Raw genomic sequence first — 22,832 nt, forward strand, 5'->3', positions numbered from 1 at the left:
TGGCTATAAGTTATTATTGGTCTTATTTAAAGAGAAAACAAGGCTGGACTCAGTGATGTCTCTCTTTTCCTTTATCTTCCATTCTTAGGTTTGGAGATAGGGGTTGAAAAGAAAGAAGGAGGAGTTTAGAAATATATAGTAATGATAGGACAAAAAGAAGATTAATGAATCCACTCCTCGACTTAATGCCTTAATTGTTACTCACAAGGTTATTTTTAATTCATTGGTATAGAATTTTTATATAGATGCAAAATAAGTTTAATTTGAGTTACATTGGTATAGAATTCAAATTTAAGATTATTCTTCACACACATCATGTGTGTTTCTACTCTAGTAGGAGGCATTGTACCCATACAGCTCAATTTAATACAAGGCTTATTTCCAATACTTCGAAAGTGCTATTGCAGGCTGTTTAAGTTAAGTAGGTTAGAGCAGCAGTTCTCAACCTGTAGGTTGTGAGTCCTTTGAGGTCCAACAACCCTTTCACAGGGGTCACCTAAGACCATTGGAAAACACAGATATTTACATTGTAATTCATAGCAGTAGCAAGATTACAGCTATGAGGTGTTAGTGAAAATAATTCTGGGGGGGGGATCATCTCAACATAAGAAATTATGTTAAAAGGTCACAGTATTAGGAAGGTTGAATTCCACTATTTTAGAACGACAACAAAAATCCAAGTATTTGAAGTAGTGTCTCAATTAAATACAAATATTAAGAAGCTTTCACATATTAATCTGAAAATAGTCTTCTCACGTGGTTTCAGAGCAAAAGTGTTTATTGATCATTACATATATGGGTTCAATGTAGTATAAGCATATGCATACACATAAATGGACAAATACCAAGAAACAAATAATAAATAATGACATTATGGCTGTTACAGTTCACTTATGGTTTATACTTTAAAATTTATTTGTTTACAATTTAAATTTTTTTGTAACTTTGTCTGTGTTTTCTGAGGGTTTTAGGTGAACTCTTGTGAAAGGGTTGAAGCCCACAGGGGTGTCCACTCACAGGTTAAGATCTGCTGTTCTAAAGGCCGTTTGTCCATATTAGAATTCACGTCCAAATTCATACATTGATTAATTCTTCACAGACATAAAAACTCTAAATAAGACAATTCTTTCCTTTGCTTCAAAATTAAGGAAGATACTGCAGTCTTATCATGTTGTATCTGATGAGTCTTTGAGAATGAATGTTAGGTCATTACTCAAAAGTTAGTCAGGCCTCTCAAACCTCCATGCTTGGCCTGATGTGCATGTGCTTGCACTCTTCTTCATTAGCACAGACTGCATCCCTTCCTGACTGTGAAAACATCTTGCTCTTTTCGATGATGATGATGATGATGATTATCTTTACATCCCGCCCACAACTTCCCCTCCCTCCTCTCCTCCAAGTCCCTCCTTCTCATCTCCCTCCATTCATCCCTTCTCCCCTTCTCCTCAGAAAATTAGAGGCCTCCTATGGATATCAACCAGCCTTGGCATATCAGTGAGATTATGTGCATATTCTTCTATTGAGGCTAGACATGGCAGCCGAGTTAGGGGAAAGGGATCCAAGGTAGGCAATGCAGTCAGAGACAGCACTACATCAAGGGTCCCATGTGAAGACCAAGCTGCACAACTGTTGCACATGTGGGAGGCAGGCGAGGTCCATCTCATACATGCTCTCTGGTTGGCAGTTCAGCCTCTGTGAGCCCCTATGGGCCCAGGTTAGTTGATTCTGTAGGTTTTCTTGTGGTGTCCTTTGACCCCTCTGGCTCCTTCAGTTCCTTATTCCTTCTCTTCCACAAGATTCCTCCAGCTCTACTTAGTGTTTGGCTGTGGGTCTTTGCATCAGCTTCCATCAGCTTCTAGTTGGACCTTCTTTGATGACAGTTATGCTAGGTTCCTGTCTGTAAGTACAGCAGATTATCATTAACAGCATTGGGTGGGCTCCTTCTCATGCATGGGTCTTACACTGGGCAACTTATTTGTTGGCCTCTCCTCAATTTCTGCTCCATATTTACCCCGGCACATCTTGTAGGCCAGACAAATTGGGGTGTCTAAGGTTTTGTGGCTGGGTTAGTGTCCCATCCCTCCATTGGAAGTCCTGCCTAGTTACAGGAGATGGCTGATTTAGGCTCCATATTGCCCATTGCTAGGAATCTTAGCTATTACCACCCTCATAGATTCCCGGGAGTTTCCATTGTTCTAGGTTTCTAGCTCATCCCAGAAATGATGCCCCCATCCAGTTGTCTCAACCAGTGCTCTCTCCCTCTGTCCTCCCATGACGTCATGCCTCCTGTGCCCATTCCTACCCAGTCCCCTCCATCCATCCACCCCCTATATCTGATCTATTTCCCCTTTTCAGTGAGATACAAGAGTCTCCCCCTTGGGCCCTCCTTGTTACTTAGCTTCTTTTGGTCCTATGGCTTGTAGCATGGTTATTCTGTGCTTCATGGATAATATCCACTTATAAGTGAACATACCATGTTTGTCTTTCTGGGTCTGGTTTACATCAATGAAAATGAATGCACAACATACCCAAACTTATGGGACACAATAAAAGCAGTGAGTTCATAGCTCTATTGTCTTCATAAAGAAGTTAGTGAGATGTCATGTTAGCAACTTAACAGCATACCTGAACGTTCTAGAACAAAAAGAGGTAAGCAGGCAAAGAGGAGTAGAGTTCAGGAAATAATCAAACTCAGGGCTGAAATCAATAAAAAATAAACAATGAGAACAATACAAAGGATCAATGAAACAAAGAGTTTGTTGGGTTATTTTAGAAAATCAAGAAGATAGAAAAACCCTTAGGCTAACTAACTAAAAGGAAGAGAGAATATCCAAGTTAACAAAATCAGAAATGAAAGGCAGTTATAACAACAGACATCAAGAAAATCCAAAGAATCATTAGGTCTTACTTCAAAAACGTGTACTCCCCAAATTGGAAAATTGTAACAAAATGGACAGTTTTCTTGATAGACAACACTTACCAAAGTTAAATCAAGATCAGATAAACAATCTAAACAGACCTACAACCCTCAAGGAAATAGAAGCAGTCCTAAAAGTCTTCAAACCAAATGAAACCATAACAAAACTCACTCAATGCCAGATGGTTTTAGTAAGAATTCTACCAGACTTTCAGATAAAAGATAATACCAATCCAAAATATAAACAGAAGGAACACTGTCAAATTAGTCTTATAAGGCCCCAGTCACCGTGGTACCTAAACCACACAAAGATTCTACCATGAAAGTGTATTTCAGACCAATCTCCCTTATCAACATGGATGCAAAAATACTCAATAAAATGCTCACAGATTCAAGAACACACCAGAAACATCCATCATGGTCTAGTACAGAGATGTAGGGATCATTCAACATGTGGACATCCATCAATGTAATCCACCATATAAACAAATTGAAAGACAAAAACAACACATGATTTTCTCCTTAGATGCTGAAAAAGCCTTTGACAAAATTCAACACCCTTTTATGATAAAAAGTCCTGGAGAGATTAGGGATTCAAGGCACATACCTAATCACAATAAAGTCAGTATGCAGCAAGCTGATAGCCAATATCAACTTAAATGGGAAAGGACTTAAAGCAATTCCACTAAGATCAGGGAGAGGACAAGGCTGTCCATCCTCTCTTTATTTATTCATTATAACACTCAAAGTTTTAACTAGAGCAATAAGACATCTAAAAAAGAAAGATAGATGCCAGAGTGTCTCTCATCAGATGGGAGATCTAATGTAAGGCCTTTCAGGAAGGCACAGGAAGATGCCAAACACTGAGCACATTGGGCACTGTACTTATTTATATGTCCCTGCTGTCACAGATGATTTCACTTTTTAAAATAAACTTTAAATTATATTAACTATACCACCTAGTATTATCTTTTTTTAATATCAGAGACTTTCCTAAAAGATATTTTAAAATACCTCTGGAATTGAAGGAATAAGAAGGGGCATTATCCTTGGAAGTAAGGTATTTTACATTTAGTAGAATTATTATTGAGAAGGTCACAGATTGTAGAAAACTGCAAGCGAGTCATAGAAGAAATCAGATTTGTCTCTTTTCTAATCTGGAAAGTAATAACAAAGCCTTTTCATTTGAATCCCTAATCAAAGATTAGACACTGTCTTTAAGCTCATCTTTCCATGAGAAAAAAAATTTTTTTGAAGCATCTCTGTGTAGCTTTCCTTGATTTCCTTTGTTTCCTACAGATGCCTGACTGAGTGTTGGGGGCATAACAGTGCAGTGTGTGAGCACATGAGGGTGGATACTATCTATAATGTGTCGCAGATTTTCAATAGACATTTAAATAATTTCACTGGGATGGAGATGGATGAAAGAATAAAAACATGATGTTCCAAGAGAAATATTGCTTAGAAGTCACCATGATGGATTCATGAAGAAAAAAAAAACCCAGGCAATCACATAATTTAATGTTTACTCTTTTAGTATTTTGGAAAAATTAATTTTGCATAGCACCACATTTCTCCAATTAATTTATAAATCTTGAATATTTTTAGTTTTTAAGGATAATTTATACTATTTGTTAACATCAATGAAGTCATTTTACATGTTTCTCTGTGACTAATGAAAGACATTCAAAGTTCTTTATCAACTGAAGAATGCCTTCCTATTCACCTAATATAACAATCAACATGTAATAATAGATGTTCAGTAAAAATGTCCAAATACCAATATAAAGAGAATTGAAGCCATAGTAGTAGTATTAGAAATTAATATGTTTTTTCTAGTTCAATAGACTCAAATATTCCATCAAAATATATAAAAACTAAGTTAATTTTCTTTTACTGTTTTGCAATTCCAAAGGCACAATTTATGTCTTACAGCAAGTAAGGTGAATGTTTTAGTAACTGCAGTAGTAGAAACTCATGATTAGTAATTTAATGTGTCTTGACCTAGACTGTTTAATCTTTGCTGTTGCTGATATTAAAAATTTTTGTTTTGTTTTGTTTGTTTGTTTTTTTTTTCTTTTTTTAAATATTTTATTAATTTATTCTTATTACATCTCAATGGTTATCCCCTCCCTTGTATCCTCCCATTCTTCCCTCCCTCCCATTTTCCCCTTATTTCCCTCCCTTATGACTGTTCCTGAGGGGGATTACCTCCTCCTGTATATGCTCATAGGGTATCAAGTCTCTTCTTGGTAGCCTGCTATCCTTCCTCTGAGTGCCACCAGGTCTCCCTCTCCAGGGGACATGCAATATTCTTTACGTAAGCACAGAATAAGATGTGTCAAATGCTCACTAACCTTGAGATTATTCACTACATATTTGTAATGTAATGTACTTATTTCATTGAAAATATTAAAACAAATTTATAGATAAAAAATTGAAGTTGGTATTTAAGGTACACACACACACACACACACATAAGATAGAATTGTGAAGTAATGTATAATCATATTGAATTAATTAAGTCTCCCATCAAAAATAATCAAGGTCCATAAAAACTTTGCTGTTGGTTGTTGTTGTTGTTGCTGCTGCTGCTGCTGCTGTTCTGTTACTCATGCCAGTGTCTGGGTCTTAGGTGTTACACAAATGTGAGATGATATATCCACAAAACAAACAGGAATGCAACACTTGCTGAATGAGATTCCTGGTAAGGTTCAGGGTTTTCCTGGAGTGAGACACATGTCAGCATCCTTCAGGTCCTTTGCTGTGGATTTTCCACAGAGTGTCACAGAGACTGGGTCTGGGAGCAAAATGAGGAAACAGCCATTTAAAGGGCTGCATGCACTGTATAGGAGCGTCTTCACCATCAGTATGTCAGTCAGACCTAGCAGGATATGCATAGGAGTTCCACGGGCTCCTGACCCCGCCCTTGAAGGACAAGTTCTCCTTCCAAATTCTGTGACACCGTAGCATCCTCTCCTGGGTGTGTGGATCTGGAGACTCTCCATTTTTGGACAAGATTTTACATTGTAATTTTAATCTCATTCTGCGTTGTGCCTTCTAAGATGGTTTTTACCTCACTGTCCTGTTTTTGGGATCCTGTGGCAGCAGTCCCTTTATCCTACTTGTGTCTCTTTCCCTGGCCTAATTATCTTCCAGAACTCAGCTGCCATCTCCGGCCTTTCACTTCCTCTCATCCACTGCTAATCTTACAGAAATCTGCTGGTATAGTCTCCATGCTCAGATCCTTTCTGGCTCTAAGTATTCTTAAACATTATATTATTATTTATAATCTTTAATGATCTTTATCATTAGAAGTCAAGGACTTGACTTCCATTCTTCAGCACTTTCAGAACATTCTTAACTAGAGCACACTTTCCTTCTGTTTACATGTATTTGCAGTTTTACCTTCAAAGTAATAATGGTCAATGGAATACCTATCACTTACTGTTAATTTCTCAGACATCCTGACACTCGGTGAACTTCTTATTTAATGGTATATGTAGTTTTACTTGTTTTTTTCTTGTTGATATTATCTTCCAAGGAGAATTATGTATTAGTGTGGGCAGTACAAGCATCTTCTGACAGCCTATGGTGATGATGCACTTCCAGGGGCTCATAAGCTGTTATGGATTGAATAATAAGTTGTTGATGTCTTGATAAGCCATTCTTTCCATTCATATTTCTATCTAGAAACAAGATTTAAGGGGGGAAAGTCAAAGATTTGTTTTTATATATTTATTGTTGATTGAGTTTTAACATGAAGGACTGCATGGATACTAGAAAAAATTAGACAGAAAGAAAAAAGAAATATGTAACTCATAAGAACTATGAGAAAAATCATAAAAATAGATAACTGTGAGGGGTGAAAATTGGGGTTTGCTAGTATATTGTTCAGGAATAAATTTAAGTAAGTGCCATTTGTGTTACAGCTGTAGTGGGTGAACACCTTCCATGTTGGAAGGTGAACTAGGTCACTAAACACAGGATAGTCCATACTGTTTGGTGACAATGTTTTTTAAAGTTTAAGTTCTTGTCAGTGTGAGAAATGCATCTTCCCTGCACCTGTAAGTCAGAAATCAAGCTTCATGCTTCAAGTAAGCCACTACCATCAGATTGCACCAGAGCCAAATAATCTCATTGCAGCAATGCATTTCTATAAAAAACTAAGAAATTTATTTGAGATGTATAAAGCATAACTTGTTTGATTATGGATTGACTAAGGTCTCAATAATGACTAGTAACTGCTTGGATGCTTTATCTCTGGAAATCACTAATTTGACCATCAAGGCCTCTTTCCTTGACAGAATGAGTTTGACTAGGAAGAGAAACAGTTTATTAATGGTAAATATCACTCTTTTATAAATGTCTTAATTATTCTAATATAGCATAAAGTTGGATTCATGTTAGAAATGAAGCAGCCAAGACTTCAGTCTTTCCTAGTCCAGATGCTGCTATTTATTGCCATACGTAGAGTATCTGTCTTGGAATGATGTCTTCAATCCCATTGCCATGAGTAAAACCAAATAGGACACACTGAGCAAGAAGGAGTATATGAGAGGGCTTGGAGGGGAGAAAAATCTAATTATATTATAATCTCAAAAATAAATTATTTTAAAAACTGAATGACAAAAGAATTCCTTTTAAAATATTTTACAAAGAAGAAAGTAACAAAGGCTAGCTCATTTTGGTCATATTTTCAAACAATTTGATTTTTATCCATTCACACATGGATGCAAGTGACTTATAATTTCAAACTGGGGAAGAAATATTAGTTTATTTAATTGAAGATAATCAACAATATTATATCTATAAAAATACAAGTTTGAAAACTTTCTATTTGTTTATCCTTTAGTACAAAATATGTTGGTTATCATAATGATGAACATTACTTTTTAACTCATAATTCAATGTGGATATGAAGATTTGACTGAAAGTTGTACAAGCTCAAAGAAGGAGTAGTGGAGTTAAAATCGCAAGTCTGTAGTTTAACTTTTCCACTGCTCTCTGCAGTATTGATGGTGGGGGTTTGCTGTAAAAGCAGGGAAAGCTGCTTTCTAGGATTATTAGAATATTCCTGGGGAGGGACTTGCTGTGGGGCATCATGGTAATGTTGGTGAGTTCATACGTGAAGGAGAAAAAAAGAAAGGAATGGAGAATGAGGAGAGGGCAAGAAAGAGAAGAGTCATGGACTTCCAGGGATGTAGAGGAAATGTTGCCTCTCCTGGGCCCCAAAGCATCCTGGGAAGATATTGAGAAGAGAGACCCAAGACCATGTGCGATGTTACCCTGGTAAAGCTTATAATGAGACTCTTAGGCCAAGAAGATGCCAGTGCAGGATTATATGTTCAGGATCCTCTAGTCATAAAAACGCTTTCACCACGTGCTCTGCTTCACTTGCACACTCCAGAGTCTCCATTAAAGAGACGTCCCAGAGCCCCTTTCACCTCCTTATTCCTCAGTGTGTAGATGAGAGGGTTAAGTGTTGGAGTCATGACAGTGTAGAAGAGAGAAATGAACTTCCCGTGGGTGTGGGCATATGAACTGTTCGGCTGGATGTAGATGGCTGTGATGCTCCCGTAGAAGAGGGACACCACCATCAAGTGGGATCCACATGTGCCCAGGGCTCTGCGCCATGGCTGGGATGGTTTGATTCTTATAACGGCCTTGGCTATAAGTCCATAAGACATCAGTATCAACGCTAAGGGTAAGCGCAGCAAGACCAACGAGGCCACAAAGAGCGGGACCCCATTGGTGTGAGTGTCCACACAGGCAAGCTTGATCATGGAGGGGACCTCACAGAAGAAATGGTGGAGCCACAGGTGGCCACAACGGGGGAGCCAAAGAGTGACCATTCCCTGGATGAGAGCATTTCCTAGTCCACTGAGCCACGAGATTCCTGCTAGAGCCCGGCAGAGCTGTGGATTCATCACGGCTACATAGTGGAGAGGTTTGCGACAGCAGCGTAATGGTCAAAAGCCATTACTGCCAGGAGAATGCACTCAGCAGAGCCTAGGAGAGACGGAGAGCTGCACTGCACAGCCAGCAGCTGGGATAGTCTTGGCTGGTCCTTTCAGGTTCCACAGCAGCTGGGTACAATACTGGTGGTGAAACAGATGTCAACGAATGAGAGGTGAGTAAGAAAAAAGTACATAGGGGTTTTGAGTTTAGGATCTATTAAAGAGATCAGAATGATTATTGTATTTCCCACTAGAGTGAGAAGATAGGAAATGAAAACAACTATAAAGAGTGCTCTTTCCAGCTGGGGCTGGTCGAAGAAACCGACCAGAATGAAGTCACTTTTGACACTGCTGTTAATCATCCCTGGCACCTGGTGTAGACAAGAAAGAAAATATTACAAATTATGAGAAGGTCACAATATCAATGTCCATAAAAATAATTAAAACTACTGATACTTAAAAAACTTTACAGTGACTTATGGCGCAGGGTCCTGTAGAAGCTGAAGTAGATTTTGTTACAGGAAGGATATGAGTCTTTATGAGGCACAAAGAGGCTACTGTAGAAGCAAAGTCGTTGCCTGAATAGGAGCTATTAGAAGCTGAGACAGTTTGTCACAGAAGAAAACACTTCAAAGGAATAAATATATTTTATTCATTTATAATTAGCAATAACTCATTGAACTTTAATAAAAAGTTTAGTGTATTTGATGTTTAGTACAATATTAATCATAAAAAATTTTAGTTTCTTCAACTACAACTTTTTTAAAAACTTTTATTTAATTTTAATTTGTGTGTGTTAGTGTGAGGGTGTCAGATCTTGGCGTTACAGATCTTGTGAGCTGCCATGTGGGTGCTGGGAATTGAACCTGGGTCCTTTGGAAGAGCAGGCAGTGCTCTTAACCACTGAGCCATCTCTCCAGCCCCAACTACAAGTCTTAAACTAAGCATTTTTTTCACTTGTTAAAAAAAAAAAATGAACAACGGGTTCTGGAAATTACAAAGGCTACTTTTGATGTAATACTCCAAACATTTTTGTATTGATAAAACTGTATTACCATTTATTTCAGGATTTTCAAATTTATGCATACATGAGTTCAGAAACATATTTCCTATGGGAATCATTAGTGCATCCAGCCTACCAGCTACCAGCTGGTGGCGAACTGAGTTAGACAGTGCATTTACACAGCTCCCTCCTCAGCTGTGTGGTGGTTGGTGGAGTTACTGGCTTTATGGTTTTATATGTTGAATAAGAAGGTGACTGACTCTGACTGTAGGGCATATTTGCCTGTATAACTGGGCTCTTCAGGCAGATGAAAGAAGCTGCTTCACTGTGTACCTAATCATCATTAATTTTTCCTCAAGAAGATTAAAGAAACAACTTCAAGAAACTTGAAATATTTACAAATACAAGCATCTAAGGTGGCTGCTTCCTTTTGTGCTCAAAGACTGTAACTACTATGCCATGTGTAACGCAGTTGGTACCTGATATCAGTACAATCTCTCAGGCCTTAAAATTCTTCCTTAATTGCAATTTCACATCCTGTATTTATTTTATTTTTTGAAAAAAGACTAATTGTGTATGTAACCAATATAAAATAATTCTTAACTATTAACAAATTTCATTTGCCATGTAAAATGACTTCAGAACTAGTGAAAATTAAGTTAGCGAGGGTCAGATAAGGGATCTAGACAGGCAGGAACAAAAATCAATGTGAAGTATTAATGTGAGTGATGACTGGGAAGTAGGAAGAGGAAGACACGGTGATAAAAACAGAATGTGAAGGAGCCAACCATCTTGTGTGTGCATAGACACACATTTACTAATAATATGCACACATCTGGACATATACACGTAGACATCACTCTATATGTGAATAGACATAATATGTACACACATATATTGCATTATCTTATAATAATCATAACATACGTAGAATATATATTTCGAATCCTAATACATGCACTTGCAGTTACAAAGATATGCACCCCAAGAAGCATAATAGATGGGCATCGTTTTCTCACTTTGTTGCCATCGAAGGAATGGACTGAGGGCAGGCACCACTTCTAGTCTACTCCTGCTCATCGCATCACACCCACTTGGTCAAAGGAAGCATCCTACACCACTCCGCAGGCACTCAGAAACACAGGCATCCTCCTGAGAGTGTGACAAAACACGCTAACAGCCATGAGCACATTCTCTATTTTTTAGAATATGCCTATCTTTGGTTTTTAGAAGAATTGTTTTTCTCAAGCCCAAGTATTGCTAAGAATCACACACAGGTATAGACACAAGCCAAGTCATGTGGTAGAAAACCAGTGACAGAAGATAATGCTGCTCACTCTTTCACATGGAGAATAGATGAAGCCTGAGCCTCAGTGCTCAGTGTTATTGCCTTGAATGACAATCAGTGTCTCCACCTGTGCTGCTGTAGGGGCTACTATTTGAGGCTGTAATTCTCTGAAGACCAGCAAATCAGGAGACATTGTGCAAAGGTACAGGCCACTGTGCTGGAAATGCTCCCGTTATGGCAATTAACCTCATGCTACACTGCATCCAAAGCCAAACTTTCCCAGAAGGCCATTCAGAGGGAGGTTCTGTTGATTCTCTGATCTGTCAGTTATGTAAATATAAGGAAAAACACTGAAGCTAATAACTTTTGTCTTCATAACCCACCTATATGGAATAGTATAAATTTTAGTTATCTTCATGCTAAATATCTATCAATAATTTATTTAGCATATGTGTGTATGTGTTTATCCTGCAGATAATTTCAAATTCATTTGACCATAACTAAATTTTGTATTATTACATCTTTTCTTCATATCTACTCTAGAACATTTGCAAACATTTTACCAAGCCCTCTGTAGCTATTGCTATGAATTTAACCAGGTACAAACAAAATTGGATATTGTTATGTTTATCTCTGCCACCATTAATTTAACACCATCTTTCTGAGAATCATTCATTTTGGCCCATGTTAACAGAAGGGTACAACCTCCACCCCAAACTTGATATTGCTGTTTTAATATGACATAAACCATTTATCTACTATGAGGCTAATGGCTATTTTGTGTTTCTGAATTTTGTCTTTAATAAAGAATGCTGCTCTGGATATTTTTGCATGTATTTTTGAGCAAATAAAATGTTGAGTATTTTGGTAGTAGCTTTTGGCATAGGATTGTTGTCACAAATTATGTGTGTATCTAGAGTTGATAAATTTATGGGAACTAGTGTCACCTCTATTACAGATCACATTGACACTCTGCAGGTAGATGCCCAGCATCTGGGTCACACTTAGTACTCTGCCTTTTTAATTTCAGTATTTTGATAGTGTGCAAAGGGCATCATGCTAAAAAATCCTCATTTACACACCCCTGATGACCAAGGTAGTTGACTAGTTTGTCTTTTCTGGGTCATGAGGAGAATTTAGTGTCTCTAGACTTTCCTAAATTTATTTTTTAGGAAACTAAGTTTTAGCTTTGAAAACATAGAAGGAGAGTGTAGAAGGGCAATAGCTGGTGAAAAAGTTTTTCTTTTTCTTTTTTAGTAACAGACTAGCAGGTGTCCCTTAATGATCACATAGGATAAAGTAAAATTTGTGGGGATATAAACTGATATAGTAGGACGAAGTCAGACAAGTCAAATTAATTAATATTCCTTGTGCTCTTTTTCCTCTAACATTTGTGATGGCTATTATGGTTGAAAATTAATATGTATTTAATTTCTTGAGTTCTTTATATACTTTGGATATTATCCCTTTGTCATATGTAGGGTTGGTGAAGATCTTTTGCCAATCTGTAAGCTGCTGTTTTGTTTTGTTGACAATGTCCTTCACCTTACAGAAGCTTTTCAGTTTCATAGGGCCCCATTTATTAATTGTCAGTCTTAGAGCCTAAGCTATTCTGTTCTGTTCACGAAGTTGTCTGCTGGGCCAATGAGTTCAAGACTCTTCCCACTCTCTCTTCTAATACATTTAGTGTTCTTGGTTTTATGTGAAGGTCCTTGATCCACTTGAATGTGAGTTTTGTGCAGGGTGATAAATATGGATCTATTTGCATTTTTCTACATGTTGACATCCAGTTAGACCAGAACCATTTGTTGAAGATGCTTTCTTTTTTCCATTGTGTATGTCTGGCTTCTTTATAAAAGAAAAATTAGATGTCCATAGGCGTATGGATTTATGTATGGGTCTTCAGTTTGATTTCATTGATCAACCTGTATGTTTTTATGCCAATACCATGGAACTTTTATATTTCTCTGTAGTAGTTTGAGGTCAGGGTGGAGGTACCTCTAGAGATAATCCAATTAAAAACGAGGTAGAGTTAAACATGGTTCTCAAGAGAGGAATCTTGAATGGTCAAGAAGCACTTAAAGAAATGCTCAACATCTGAGTCATCAGGGAAATGCAAATCAAAATGACTCTGAAATTCTATCTTACACCTGTCAGAATGGCTAAGATCAAAAATTCAAGTGACAGCACATGCTGGTGAGGATGTGGAGCAAGGGAAACACTCCTCCATTGCTTGTGGGAGTGCAAACTTGTTCAGCCACTTTGGAAATCAATCTGGTGCTTTTTCAGAAAGTTGGAAATAGAATTGTCTCAAGACCCAGCTATACTACTTCTGGGGATACACCCAAAAGATGCCCCACCACACAACAAGGACATTTGCTCAATTATGTTCATAGCAGCTTTACTCATAATAGCCGGAAAGTGGAAACAATCTAGATGTCCCTCAACTGAGGAAAGGATAAAGAAAATATGGTACTTATTTTGCATCAACATATAAATTTTTATACCAATGAATTAAAACCAACATTGTGTGCACAGTTAAGGCCTTAACAGCAATCCACCTTTTATCTTAACTTCCCCATGCGTCACCACATTCCCTCTTCTCTCTTTTCATTCCCCATCTCCAAACCCAAGAAAGAATGATAAAGTAACAAAGAGACAACCCTGAGTCCAACCTCTTTTCTCTCCGGGTAAGACCAATAGTAACTTATAACCAACTCCCAGTGAAAATACACACCTAAAGCCCAAGAAAGCATCTAAAAACCTACCCAACCCCTCTCAAGGGATACAGGCATTGTTCTCTTAAGGTTTCTTCCAGCTGATTTTGGACAAATTATACCTTTGTAGGGGCCAAAATAAATTGAGGAAAATGGTTAAACAAGCTAGGAATAGCATTTGTGGTCAAGTTTCTAAATGTTGAGAACTTCTAGGCTTAATAAAAGTCCTGTGTGTAACAGTCTGAAATGCTGGACCAATTGGGTACAGGAGCATTCTTCAAAGCTGTCCTGGGAGCTGTCGGGTTCTGACGGGGAACAGCAGCTGAAGCACTTGGTGCTGGAACATGAAGGATGCAGGATGTCAGCGTCCAGCATGCTGAGAGGAATGAATCCTGTCAGGTCTGATCCAGCTTTAAAGTCCGGTTCTTTTGTTTTGAAAACATATAATTTCTCACAAGCATTATACCATCCTAAAATTATGAGCGTATGAGGTGTGCATGGTGCACATAACAATTAAGGGTAGTTCTCTGATCTTTGCATGAGCAGAAGAAAGAGATCTGCAAATCTTCATTCGTGTCATATGAAGAACGGCATATAGTCCTAAATTACATGTATTCTGTAACCAATAAGAAGCATTGACTATTCATAGATATTCCTCATTCACAATAGTTTTTAAAGTATCTTGCAATAAGTATAAAAAAGCGAATGATTTATCAATGAAAATTTTAAGATGCTGAAGAACAAAATTGAAGAAGCTCCCAGCAGATGGAAAGACCTTCCATGTCCATGGGTTGGTGTGGCTAGTGTTCTGAAAATAGCCACTTTACTAAAAGCAATCTACAGCTTCAGTGCAATCCCTACCAATCACATATTTACATGAATCTAATTTAAACACTTTGACTTTGCTGTGTCCACAGTTTGCATATACCTTTTATTTCATGTAGTGGGTCATTAAATGTTTTGTATTATTTTACATCTATATTTTGCTTTTCTCCTTTAAGTGCAGTGCTAAAACAGTTTCTTCAGACTGTTCTCTTTGATTATACTATCTAAATTTCTTCTTACATTAATAAAATCAGAATTATTAAGAAAGATGACTCACAGAAACAAGGACAGGGTCCAATTTTTGCATCCCAGCATGTTTCAGCTTACCAGGCCTCTATGCCAGCTTCAGGCCACTCAGCTCTCTTCTGGCCGCCTCTGTCACTGACACTGTTACACTGACAGAAAACACAATGATCATATATGTGAAGGAGAGATAAATCTGCTTTTGTTAAGATCCCAAGTGTGGGATCGGAACAGTCTTGTGAGAGAGCAGGTGAGGTTAATCCACTAGAAGACAAACCACCTTGTGTGGCAACTTGATTATTGCCAGCTGAAAAGACCTGTGAACAGACTCTGGGAGGAGATATATAAATGAGCCCAGAACAGGAGGCAGGGCCTTGGGAGACTTGGGATAGTTTTGGACTGTTCATCACTCCACTTTGAGATGCTCCTAGAGAGAGAACCGCTCTAGGGAAGGCTTCCGGGATCCGGCTCCTGCTGAGATTCTGGGTTCTGGTTACTCCAGGTTCCAGCAGAAGAAATCCTGCTGATTATGCCAGGAGAATCGTTCCTCAGAACTGATATCCCTACGGTTTTGTTATTCTTTAATCCTCTTTTCCTACTGTTTCAATTAGTCGGGTTATAAGGGACGTATGCTCAGTTAATAAGTTCGTAATAAAATTTATTTGTTAAGAAAAAAGTAGCCTACATATATGTGTTATTTTTTAATTCCAATGTCAGCACACCTATGTGCTTCTTCCATCCGAATTTCTTCTAGGCCTGTTACATGACAAGTGTGGTTCTAGATGGTCTAGAAGTTTAAGGACTCAAAGAAGACAATCAGCTATGCTGGGTGATCCATCTCTACATTACACAGTGACTGGCTCCACAGAACTTGTCCTGATACTGATGATTTATGACCCTATCATTGCTGTCTGCCAACCCCTGATCTATATGTGGTTCTCATGCACCAAAAGTTTTACTGGAGGATGGCTATTGTGGCCTGGACTTGTGGTTTTGAAGTGTCCATAATTCAAATCACTTTGGTTTTCCAACTACCTCTGTTCAGCCACCACAGAGTAGATGATTTTTATGTGTGATGAGTCTGCCCTAGCGGAAATTACTTGCATAGACGCAACACCCCTAGACAAGTCTCAGCATTTACTTTCTTCTAGGCAGTGGCTTATCAAGGGGATCAGCTTATTGCTTTCATTGTTAATAGTGTACTGAATATAAAGTTCATGGATGTGAGGAAGAAAGCATTTGGTAGCAGTGGGTCCCATCTGATGCTTCTGTTTACATGCACCCAAGAGCAAATATATACAAGGACAGAATCTTTCTCACTTTCTCACTTCTCTACACAGTAGTGACACCCTCAGTTAATCTTATGATCTACTACTCCTCAAGAAACAAAATTTACATGGGCAATAAAGAGGCAGGTGGATCTCTGTGAGTTCAAGGCCAGCCTGGTCTACAAAGTAAGTCCAGGACAGCCAAGGCTATACAAAGAAACCCTGTCTTGATAAACTAAAATAAACAAACAACAAGAAAAAGAAACAAAAAATTTAGTTGGGCAATAAAAAGGTTCATGACCAGAGATCCAAGTTAAGGAGAAATAAGACAGTCTCTCACAATATTTCAGGGTTTGGAGATTGTTAGACATAATATAACTATATATTTTCTTTTCCTTTATAGCCAAAACTCCTAAATAAAAGTAGGCAGATAAATTTAACAACCTCTTGATGCTAGCTTCTTTAAATTATGCCATCAGGGCAGGGCTGGCTCACCCACTCCCTTGTCCTCAGGGCAGGGCCCGCTCTCCCACTCCATGTCTTAGGGTTCCTCTGACTACTTGTTCTCAGAGGAATCAGCCAGAGTAGGGCAGTGGCTTAGATGCCAGAATGCTGTGTTTCTTCCACTGTGTTGATACTTTGTTCTGCAGGGACCTATGCTCCTCCAGTACTCAAAATCATGCAGTGTGCTTGGAGTTTGTGGCTCCCAGCCAGCGGTTGGGATCGGAGTGTTGGGGAGCTTCTTCTTGTCCTCCCCACTTGCTTAGTCTGAGAAGTCCCCGAGACTGTGGTTTGGGTCAGCATCCAGTTCAGTCAGGGTATTGTTGAGCCTCTGAATCTCTGTTCCTCAGGGGATCTACACTCCTTCCAGTATTGGAGGAGTGCAGGGTGCTCAGGGTTTGTGACTCTCAAACCCAGGGGAAGTGGAGCCATGATGGGATGGGGAGAGGTTTCTTCTGAACCTTCCCAATTGTTCAGTCTGAGAACTCTCCATGACTGTGTTTTGGATAGTAGCTGCGCTGAGCTGCCGCCATCTGCTGCCACCACAGACCCTCTGTTCCCCAGTGGCTCTGGCTTTCTCGTGTATTTGGAAGAGCGCAGGGTGCTCGAAGTTTGTGCCTTCTGAACCGGTTCCCTTAAATCCATTTCCCAGCCTCTGCTTCTCTGCCCTCTAGACATGGTACATACTGTGCTCTGCCATCTTGTCCCCTCCCCCTGTTCGATTTTTTTAAAAGAAGGAATTAATGAAACTGTACAGAAAAGTCAGATTTAATTTATAGGAAACAAAACTGATGTTTTATGTTTTACCCAAAATTCTGAATTTTATATTCTGTAATCTGTATTACTAATTATCAAAATCAGAAAATTGAAAAAAGTACAATACTAAAAGCCCCATGATACATAGACCTAATTATAACTACAATAATATTTCTAGTACATTCCAGGATTCAGTTAAGTCTAGTCTGTGATAGCTTATTAGTATTTATCTTCTGTGACCCCACAAGCGAAGAGACATCATCGCGTATTTTTTCTCGGATGTCTGAATTTGTTGTTTTGTCTAGTAATTTCTCACTTTTTGGATCAAATTTGCCCATATTTAGCACAAACACTACAAGCACTTCCTGTTTTGCTTATCTCAGCTCAGCATTAGGGAGCGTGCATTGTGCCTCAATCACTTAAGCAGCAAGGAAATTGTTTTAAAGCATTTTCCTTTTGTATTTGCTTTTAAACTAATGGAAGTCATATGAGAAATACTTAGACTATAACAATATTCTGTCTCTTCAAAACTTTACGCATTGTACCTAAGTACAGAGTACCTAAGTGAATTTCCCCCACACTTCTGCGTCAGTGGTTACTACTGCCTGTAAGCAGGTCAGAACAACATGTCTGAGGAGTGGACACCTACAGCCCCTCTGCTTTGGCTTTGGTGAATCAGGCCTGCAACAGTTACTAATTGCAATTTTAGTGTAATTTAATTCCTCCAAACTTTCTGCACACTTAATTGGAATTTCATTATGCACTAGACTCAAGTTACTCATTTAATGTTATGGATCATAACAGTTTCTACCATTAATTATTTTGCTGCTCAAATTGCCTCAGTTTTTGGCCATTGAAAGCTCCTTCGTGTTGGCTCTGGTGTGTTTTTCAGAGGACTGCATGTGCTTTGTGAAACCCAGGGTCTTTTGCTTTATCTTTGATAAAGGAGCTCTGGTTTGTTTTCTTAGTGAATGACAACAAGAATGCAATCCCCTTTCCCCAGCTGACCTTTTGCATTCGTCTTTCATGACTTACATACCCACTTCACACGGACAGAAAACTCAGGTGGAATGCTGACTGGTCCCACTCCACACATATTCTGACATTTCAGTCTTGTCTCTTGATCTTTTCAATACTTATATGTAACATAAATATATTTATATTTATGTGTGTGTTTATCTGAGATTATGATGTTCCTTTACCCACCTAGGGGAATCATATGGGGGTAGCTATTCCTGTGCCAATAATTCTAGGCCCTGGGTGCCCAAAGCCTGGAATACGGACTGATCTACTGGTACATAGAGCAAAGGCTAACACACCACTGCCCTGAGAACTAGCTGTTACAGTTCAGTGCACAAACAGCCCTAAGGCTGGAGAACAAATGTCAGGCGGGGACACGACATCTAAATCTGAGAAACTTTGTACATAAGACTCCTCCAGTCAGACACTGGAATTTGTTTACTAAACTAGAAGGATTTACACAACAAATAATTGCAAGGCTAGGAGCATCTTCCTGCTCTAAGAGAAATCGTCAAAATAAACACAAACCACTGAATTAGAGTCTATCAGGTTGTCCTGTTCAAAACTTCAGTGTCTTGAAGCAGAAAGGACTCAGGAAAACATGAGAGAAATTTACGCCAGATTCTATTAGATTATATCAGATTATATTAGATCCTATCAGAAGACAGAACAGCAGACATTGACTGGTCTGACTCCCAGGGCGGACACAGAAAAGGGAAGCACAGCTGTGATGGGCAGTGATGCGGCTGGAAGCTGTTTGCTCTGGTGTCCTCTGTAGGCTGCCTGACCGTGACTCCTGACTCAGACCCCTGACCCCTGGTTATCTGCGTGGCAGCCGTGTTAGGAGAGAAAGTGAGAAACAAACTGGGCAGATCCCTAGCTCTGTTCCTTAAAGAAATAGGTGCAGTGACTCAGCCTGTGACCCCAGCTCTTGGGAGGTGGAAGCAGGAGGATCGCTGTGGATCCAGAGACTTCTGGTGGGGTAGGGGGGTAGGGGTAGGGTTAGGGGGTTAGAGGTTAGAGGGTTGGGGGGGTAGGAGCCCGGGAGGCCGCAGGCATCTGACAGGGAGACGCTCTGAGATGACAAAGATTTGTTTTTCTTTATTTTTGGTTTTCCAAGACAAGGTTTCACTGTGTAGCCTTGACTGTCCTGGACTCCCTTTGTAGACCAGGCTGACCTCGAACTCACAGCGATCCTCCTGCCTCTGCCTCCTGAGAGCTGGGATCACTGGTTGCGCCACCACGCCCGGCCCAGAGGATTTTTCTATGTCAAAAATGGAGGAAGGAACATGGGTGGCACCTGATCTCAGAGTTCATCTCCAGGGTCATGGGTCGGGGGGTTGGGGGTGGGCGTGGTCACACACTCTGATGTCACCTGCCCGTGACCCCACTCCTCCTCCACTCCCACCCACGGTTCCCACCAAAGCCCAGGTGCTGACATCATAGTCCATGGGGAGGTGGCGGAAGTGACACCATGAGGATAGCAAAGAGCCTGGGTGGGAAGGGCGGGGCTTCCGCTTTGGGTCCTGACATCACACAGGCTCAGAGGTCTCTGTGGAGAAAGCAAGGAAACAAATCAGTGCAGGAAGCAGTTAGTCCCGCCCACCAGCACACCCGACTGACAGGCAGGGAGGAGTGAGTGGGGGTGGCCGGGACTCACCGCGCCCCCGTAGACACCGCCCTCCGCGGCCAGAGGACCGGAAGTAGCTGACGCCAGCGCCCAGCAGGCCCAGGACTAACACTGACACGATGGGCGACACTATGGAGGCGACGGTGCCGCTTCCGCTGCTCCCTGCGTGGTCCACGGGGCTCGGGTTACCCCACACCATACACCCACTGTGCCTCGGTTTACCCACGGGTGTCTCGCTTCCGGACCTTCCAGTTTACCCTGTCACCCACGGGAGGCAGAGGTCGGGCGTGCCTGTTTGCCCCCAGTTCTCGCCGCCCACGCGCTTCCTGGGGCTTCCACTGCCCCACACTGGGCACTGAGGTGGACGCCGCCCGCCCCACGCGCCACACTCACCGTGGTCACCGCCACTGTGGTCCGCGGGTCGGTTCCCGCCTGTGTGGTTGGGGTGGGATAGGTTAGTGGTGGGTGTCGTCACCAGAAGTCCCGCCCCCAGAGACGAGCAGAGACAGGAACCAAAAGTGGGGAGCCCAGCCCCACCCCCTGAACCACCTGGCCTCACCGTGGGAATCCTCGTAGCTGCTGCTACCTGTGGGGGAGACGGGACGGGTCAGGTGGCTCCGCCCACAGGAAGCACGGACGCCCTACCTGGGTATTTATCATAACTGTCAGTTTCCACGGGGCCCCACAGATCCTGTGCGGCCTTGCAGCCCATCTCCATTTCACTTTACTTATGGATCCTGGGTACAAATCAAGACGCGGAGCAGCACCAGGTGGGGGAATCGGGATGATGCTGCTCCTCGGGGCCCCGCCCGCCCGCTCAGACCCCGCCCACCCGCTCGGGGCCCCGCCCGCCCGCTCAGACCCCGCCCTCTCGCTCGGGGCCCCACCCTCTCGCTCAGACCCCGCCCACTCGCTCGGGGCCCCGCCCGCCCGCTCAGACCCCTCCCACCCGCTCGGGGCCCCGCCCACCCGCTCAGACCCCGCCCACTCGCTGCACCTTCGTCCTCACCTCCGAACCCCTCGTACCCACCGCCGTGCTGCGGGGGGCGGGGCTGCGGGGGGCGGGGCCTGGGTGGCGGGTAGATGTTCCCACCCCCGCCCCCTCCGCCGCCGCCAAACGGATCCTCCGGGAGCTTCGGGTAGAGACCTGCGGGGAGGGGGCGTGAGGGGCGGGGCCTGGCTCAGTCTCCCCCCCCACAGCCCCCGCGTGATGTCACTCACCCCCGCTGGGCTTCTGCGTTGGGTCTGGAAAGGGAAAAAGCTCCCATGATGCATTCCTCACGCCCCCGTGACTCCGCCCCCAACACATAGGAAGCCCCGCCCACCACCACTCTTACCGGGATCCAGGGCGTCCGCAAGGTCGAAGTCTCCGTCGTCTCCTGTGTGGGGGGAAGGGGCGGGAGCGGCGGTGATGTCATACCGCAGCGGGCGCCATCGCATAACGTGCACGGGAGGTCCCGCCCCCCACCCAATCTGCTGTTCCCGTTTTTTTTTTTTAATTAAATGTTTCACTTCCGGTTTGGTTTTTTCTGTTCTCTGCCGCGGACAGGAAGGAGTGGGACCAAGGGGGCGATGTCCGGTTGCCAGTCACTCCTGGAACAGGAAGTCCCGCCCGCTGCCCTAGTTCTCCTAGTTTTCAGCGGAGGGTTTTCCATCTTGCCCCACCCGGCCTGTGAATGCTGTTTCCTGTGCAGACAAGAGGTGGAACCAGGCGGCCGCCTGTCCCTGCCGATCACACCTCAGACGGGAAGTCCCGCCCCTCCGCCAAGGGGCTTTAACAACGATCTCTGTATTACCAGCGAGACAGGAAGCGGGGCGGGGGGGGGGGGGGTGGATTTCCTGATCCCACTCCCTGAGGGGGCGGGACTTCCTCCTGACCCTGTCAATCATTACCCGTCCCTGACCACACCCTCAGTGCGAAGCCAAAGCCTCTGCCCATCATCCCTGCCCTGACTGGCACCATCTCAACTCCCTTGGCGTTAATTTTGCCTCAGTTTACTTCCTGGGTGCATCCTTCCTGGTGTGGCCCCACCCCTGGGCACAAGCCTCTCACAGTCACATACACCTGCACCCCGGGGCCAACTACGCCCCCCCCCAAGTCTCCCAAGAAGAGGAAAATCTAATTTCTCATCCACATCCCAGAAACCGATTTGAACCGGTTCAGGGCGGCTCCCTAACACCATTCTTCCCACCCCAACACCCATGCTCCTCCATCCTCCCGCCCGAGGGCCCTGAAACTGTCAACCTGGGAACCCCAATGCCCCCAAGTGACTGCCACACCCCACCACACCTGTGACGTTATCACATGCCCCCCTTGCTCCCCAACCCCTGTCTTCTCCTCCCCTCTCCCCGCCACTGTCTATCCCTGACAGAAACAGGATCGGACTGCATCAAACTTGATCCAAATGGCCGGAACAGGACAAAAACAAATAAAACCGGCTGGAACTGCCTTGCCCGCACTCACCGCCCCCGAGCACCGCGAGCCCCAGCACAAGCACAGGTAGCAGCACCCGGGCCCCCGGGGCCGTCGGAGTCTCTGCCATGGCCTCACGACGCCGACTGAGGAAAGACCGAGCCAGTGGGAGGCGGGTGCTGTGCGCAGGCTGCTCAGACCGGTCAGGCCAGGCCTGGGGTGGGTGCTGGGACTGAGTCAGCAGGGCCAGCAACTGGGTGCTGGGTACTCCCCGCGTGAGATGATGTCATG

General features: G+C 42.4%; 1 protein-coding gene and 1 pseudogene across 2 annotated transcripts; both read right to left on the minus strand.

Moving 5' to 3' along the window:
• Nucleotides 1–5,103: 5,103 nt before the first annotated feature.
• LOC311580352 (olfactory receptor 2G3-like) lies at nucleotides 5,104–20,898 on the minus strand (annotated as a pseudogene). Its single transcript, XR_014783553.1, has 4 exons — nucleotides 20,774–20,898; nucleotides 14,988–15,105; nucleotides 13,937–14,007; nucleotides 5,104–9,248 (listed from the first exon to the last, which is right to left on the minus strand). The product of XR_014783553.1 is annotated as an olfactory receptor 2G3-like (transcript).
• LOC311580355 (glycoprotein Xg-like) lies at nucleotides 19,938–22,809 on the minus strand. Its single transcript, XM_084751846.1, has 8 exons — nucleotides 22,593–22,809; nucleotides 21,466–21,507; nucleotides 21,350–21,373; nucleotides 21,138–21,275; nucleotides 20,688–20,714; nucleotides 20,522–20,560; nucleotides 20,159–20,290; nucleotides 19,938–20,050 (listed from the first exon to the last, which is right to left on the minus strand). Exons 1-8 carry the CDS (start codon nucleotides 22,669–22,671, stop codon nucleotides 20,031–20,033), a joined length of 501 nt encoding a protein of 166 aa, XP_084607972.1. The 5' UTR covers nucleotides 22,672–22,809; the 3' UTR covers nucleotides 19,938–20,030.
• Nucleotides 22,810–22,832: the final 23 nt, after the last annotated feature.

Source organism: Acomys minous, assembly GCF_964271855.1.
Source record: "Acomys minous genome assembly, chromosome: 13".
NCBI classification, from domain to species: Eukaryota; Metazoa; Chordata; class Mammalia; order Rodentia; family Muridae; genus Acomys; species Acomys minous.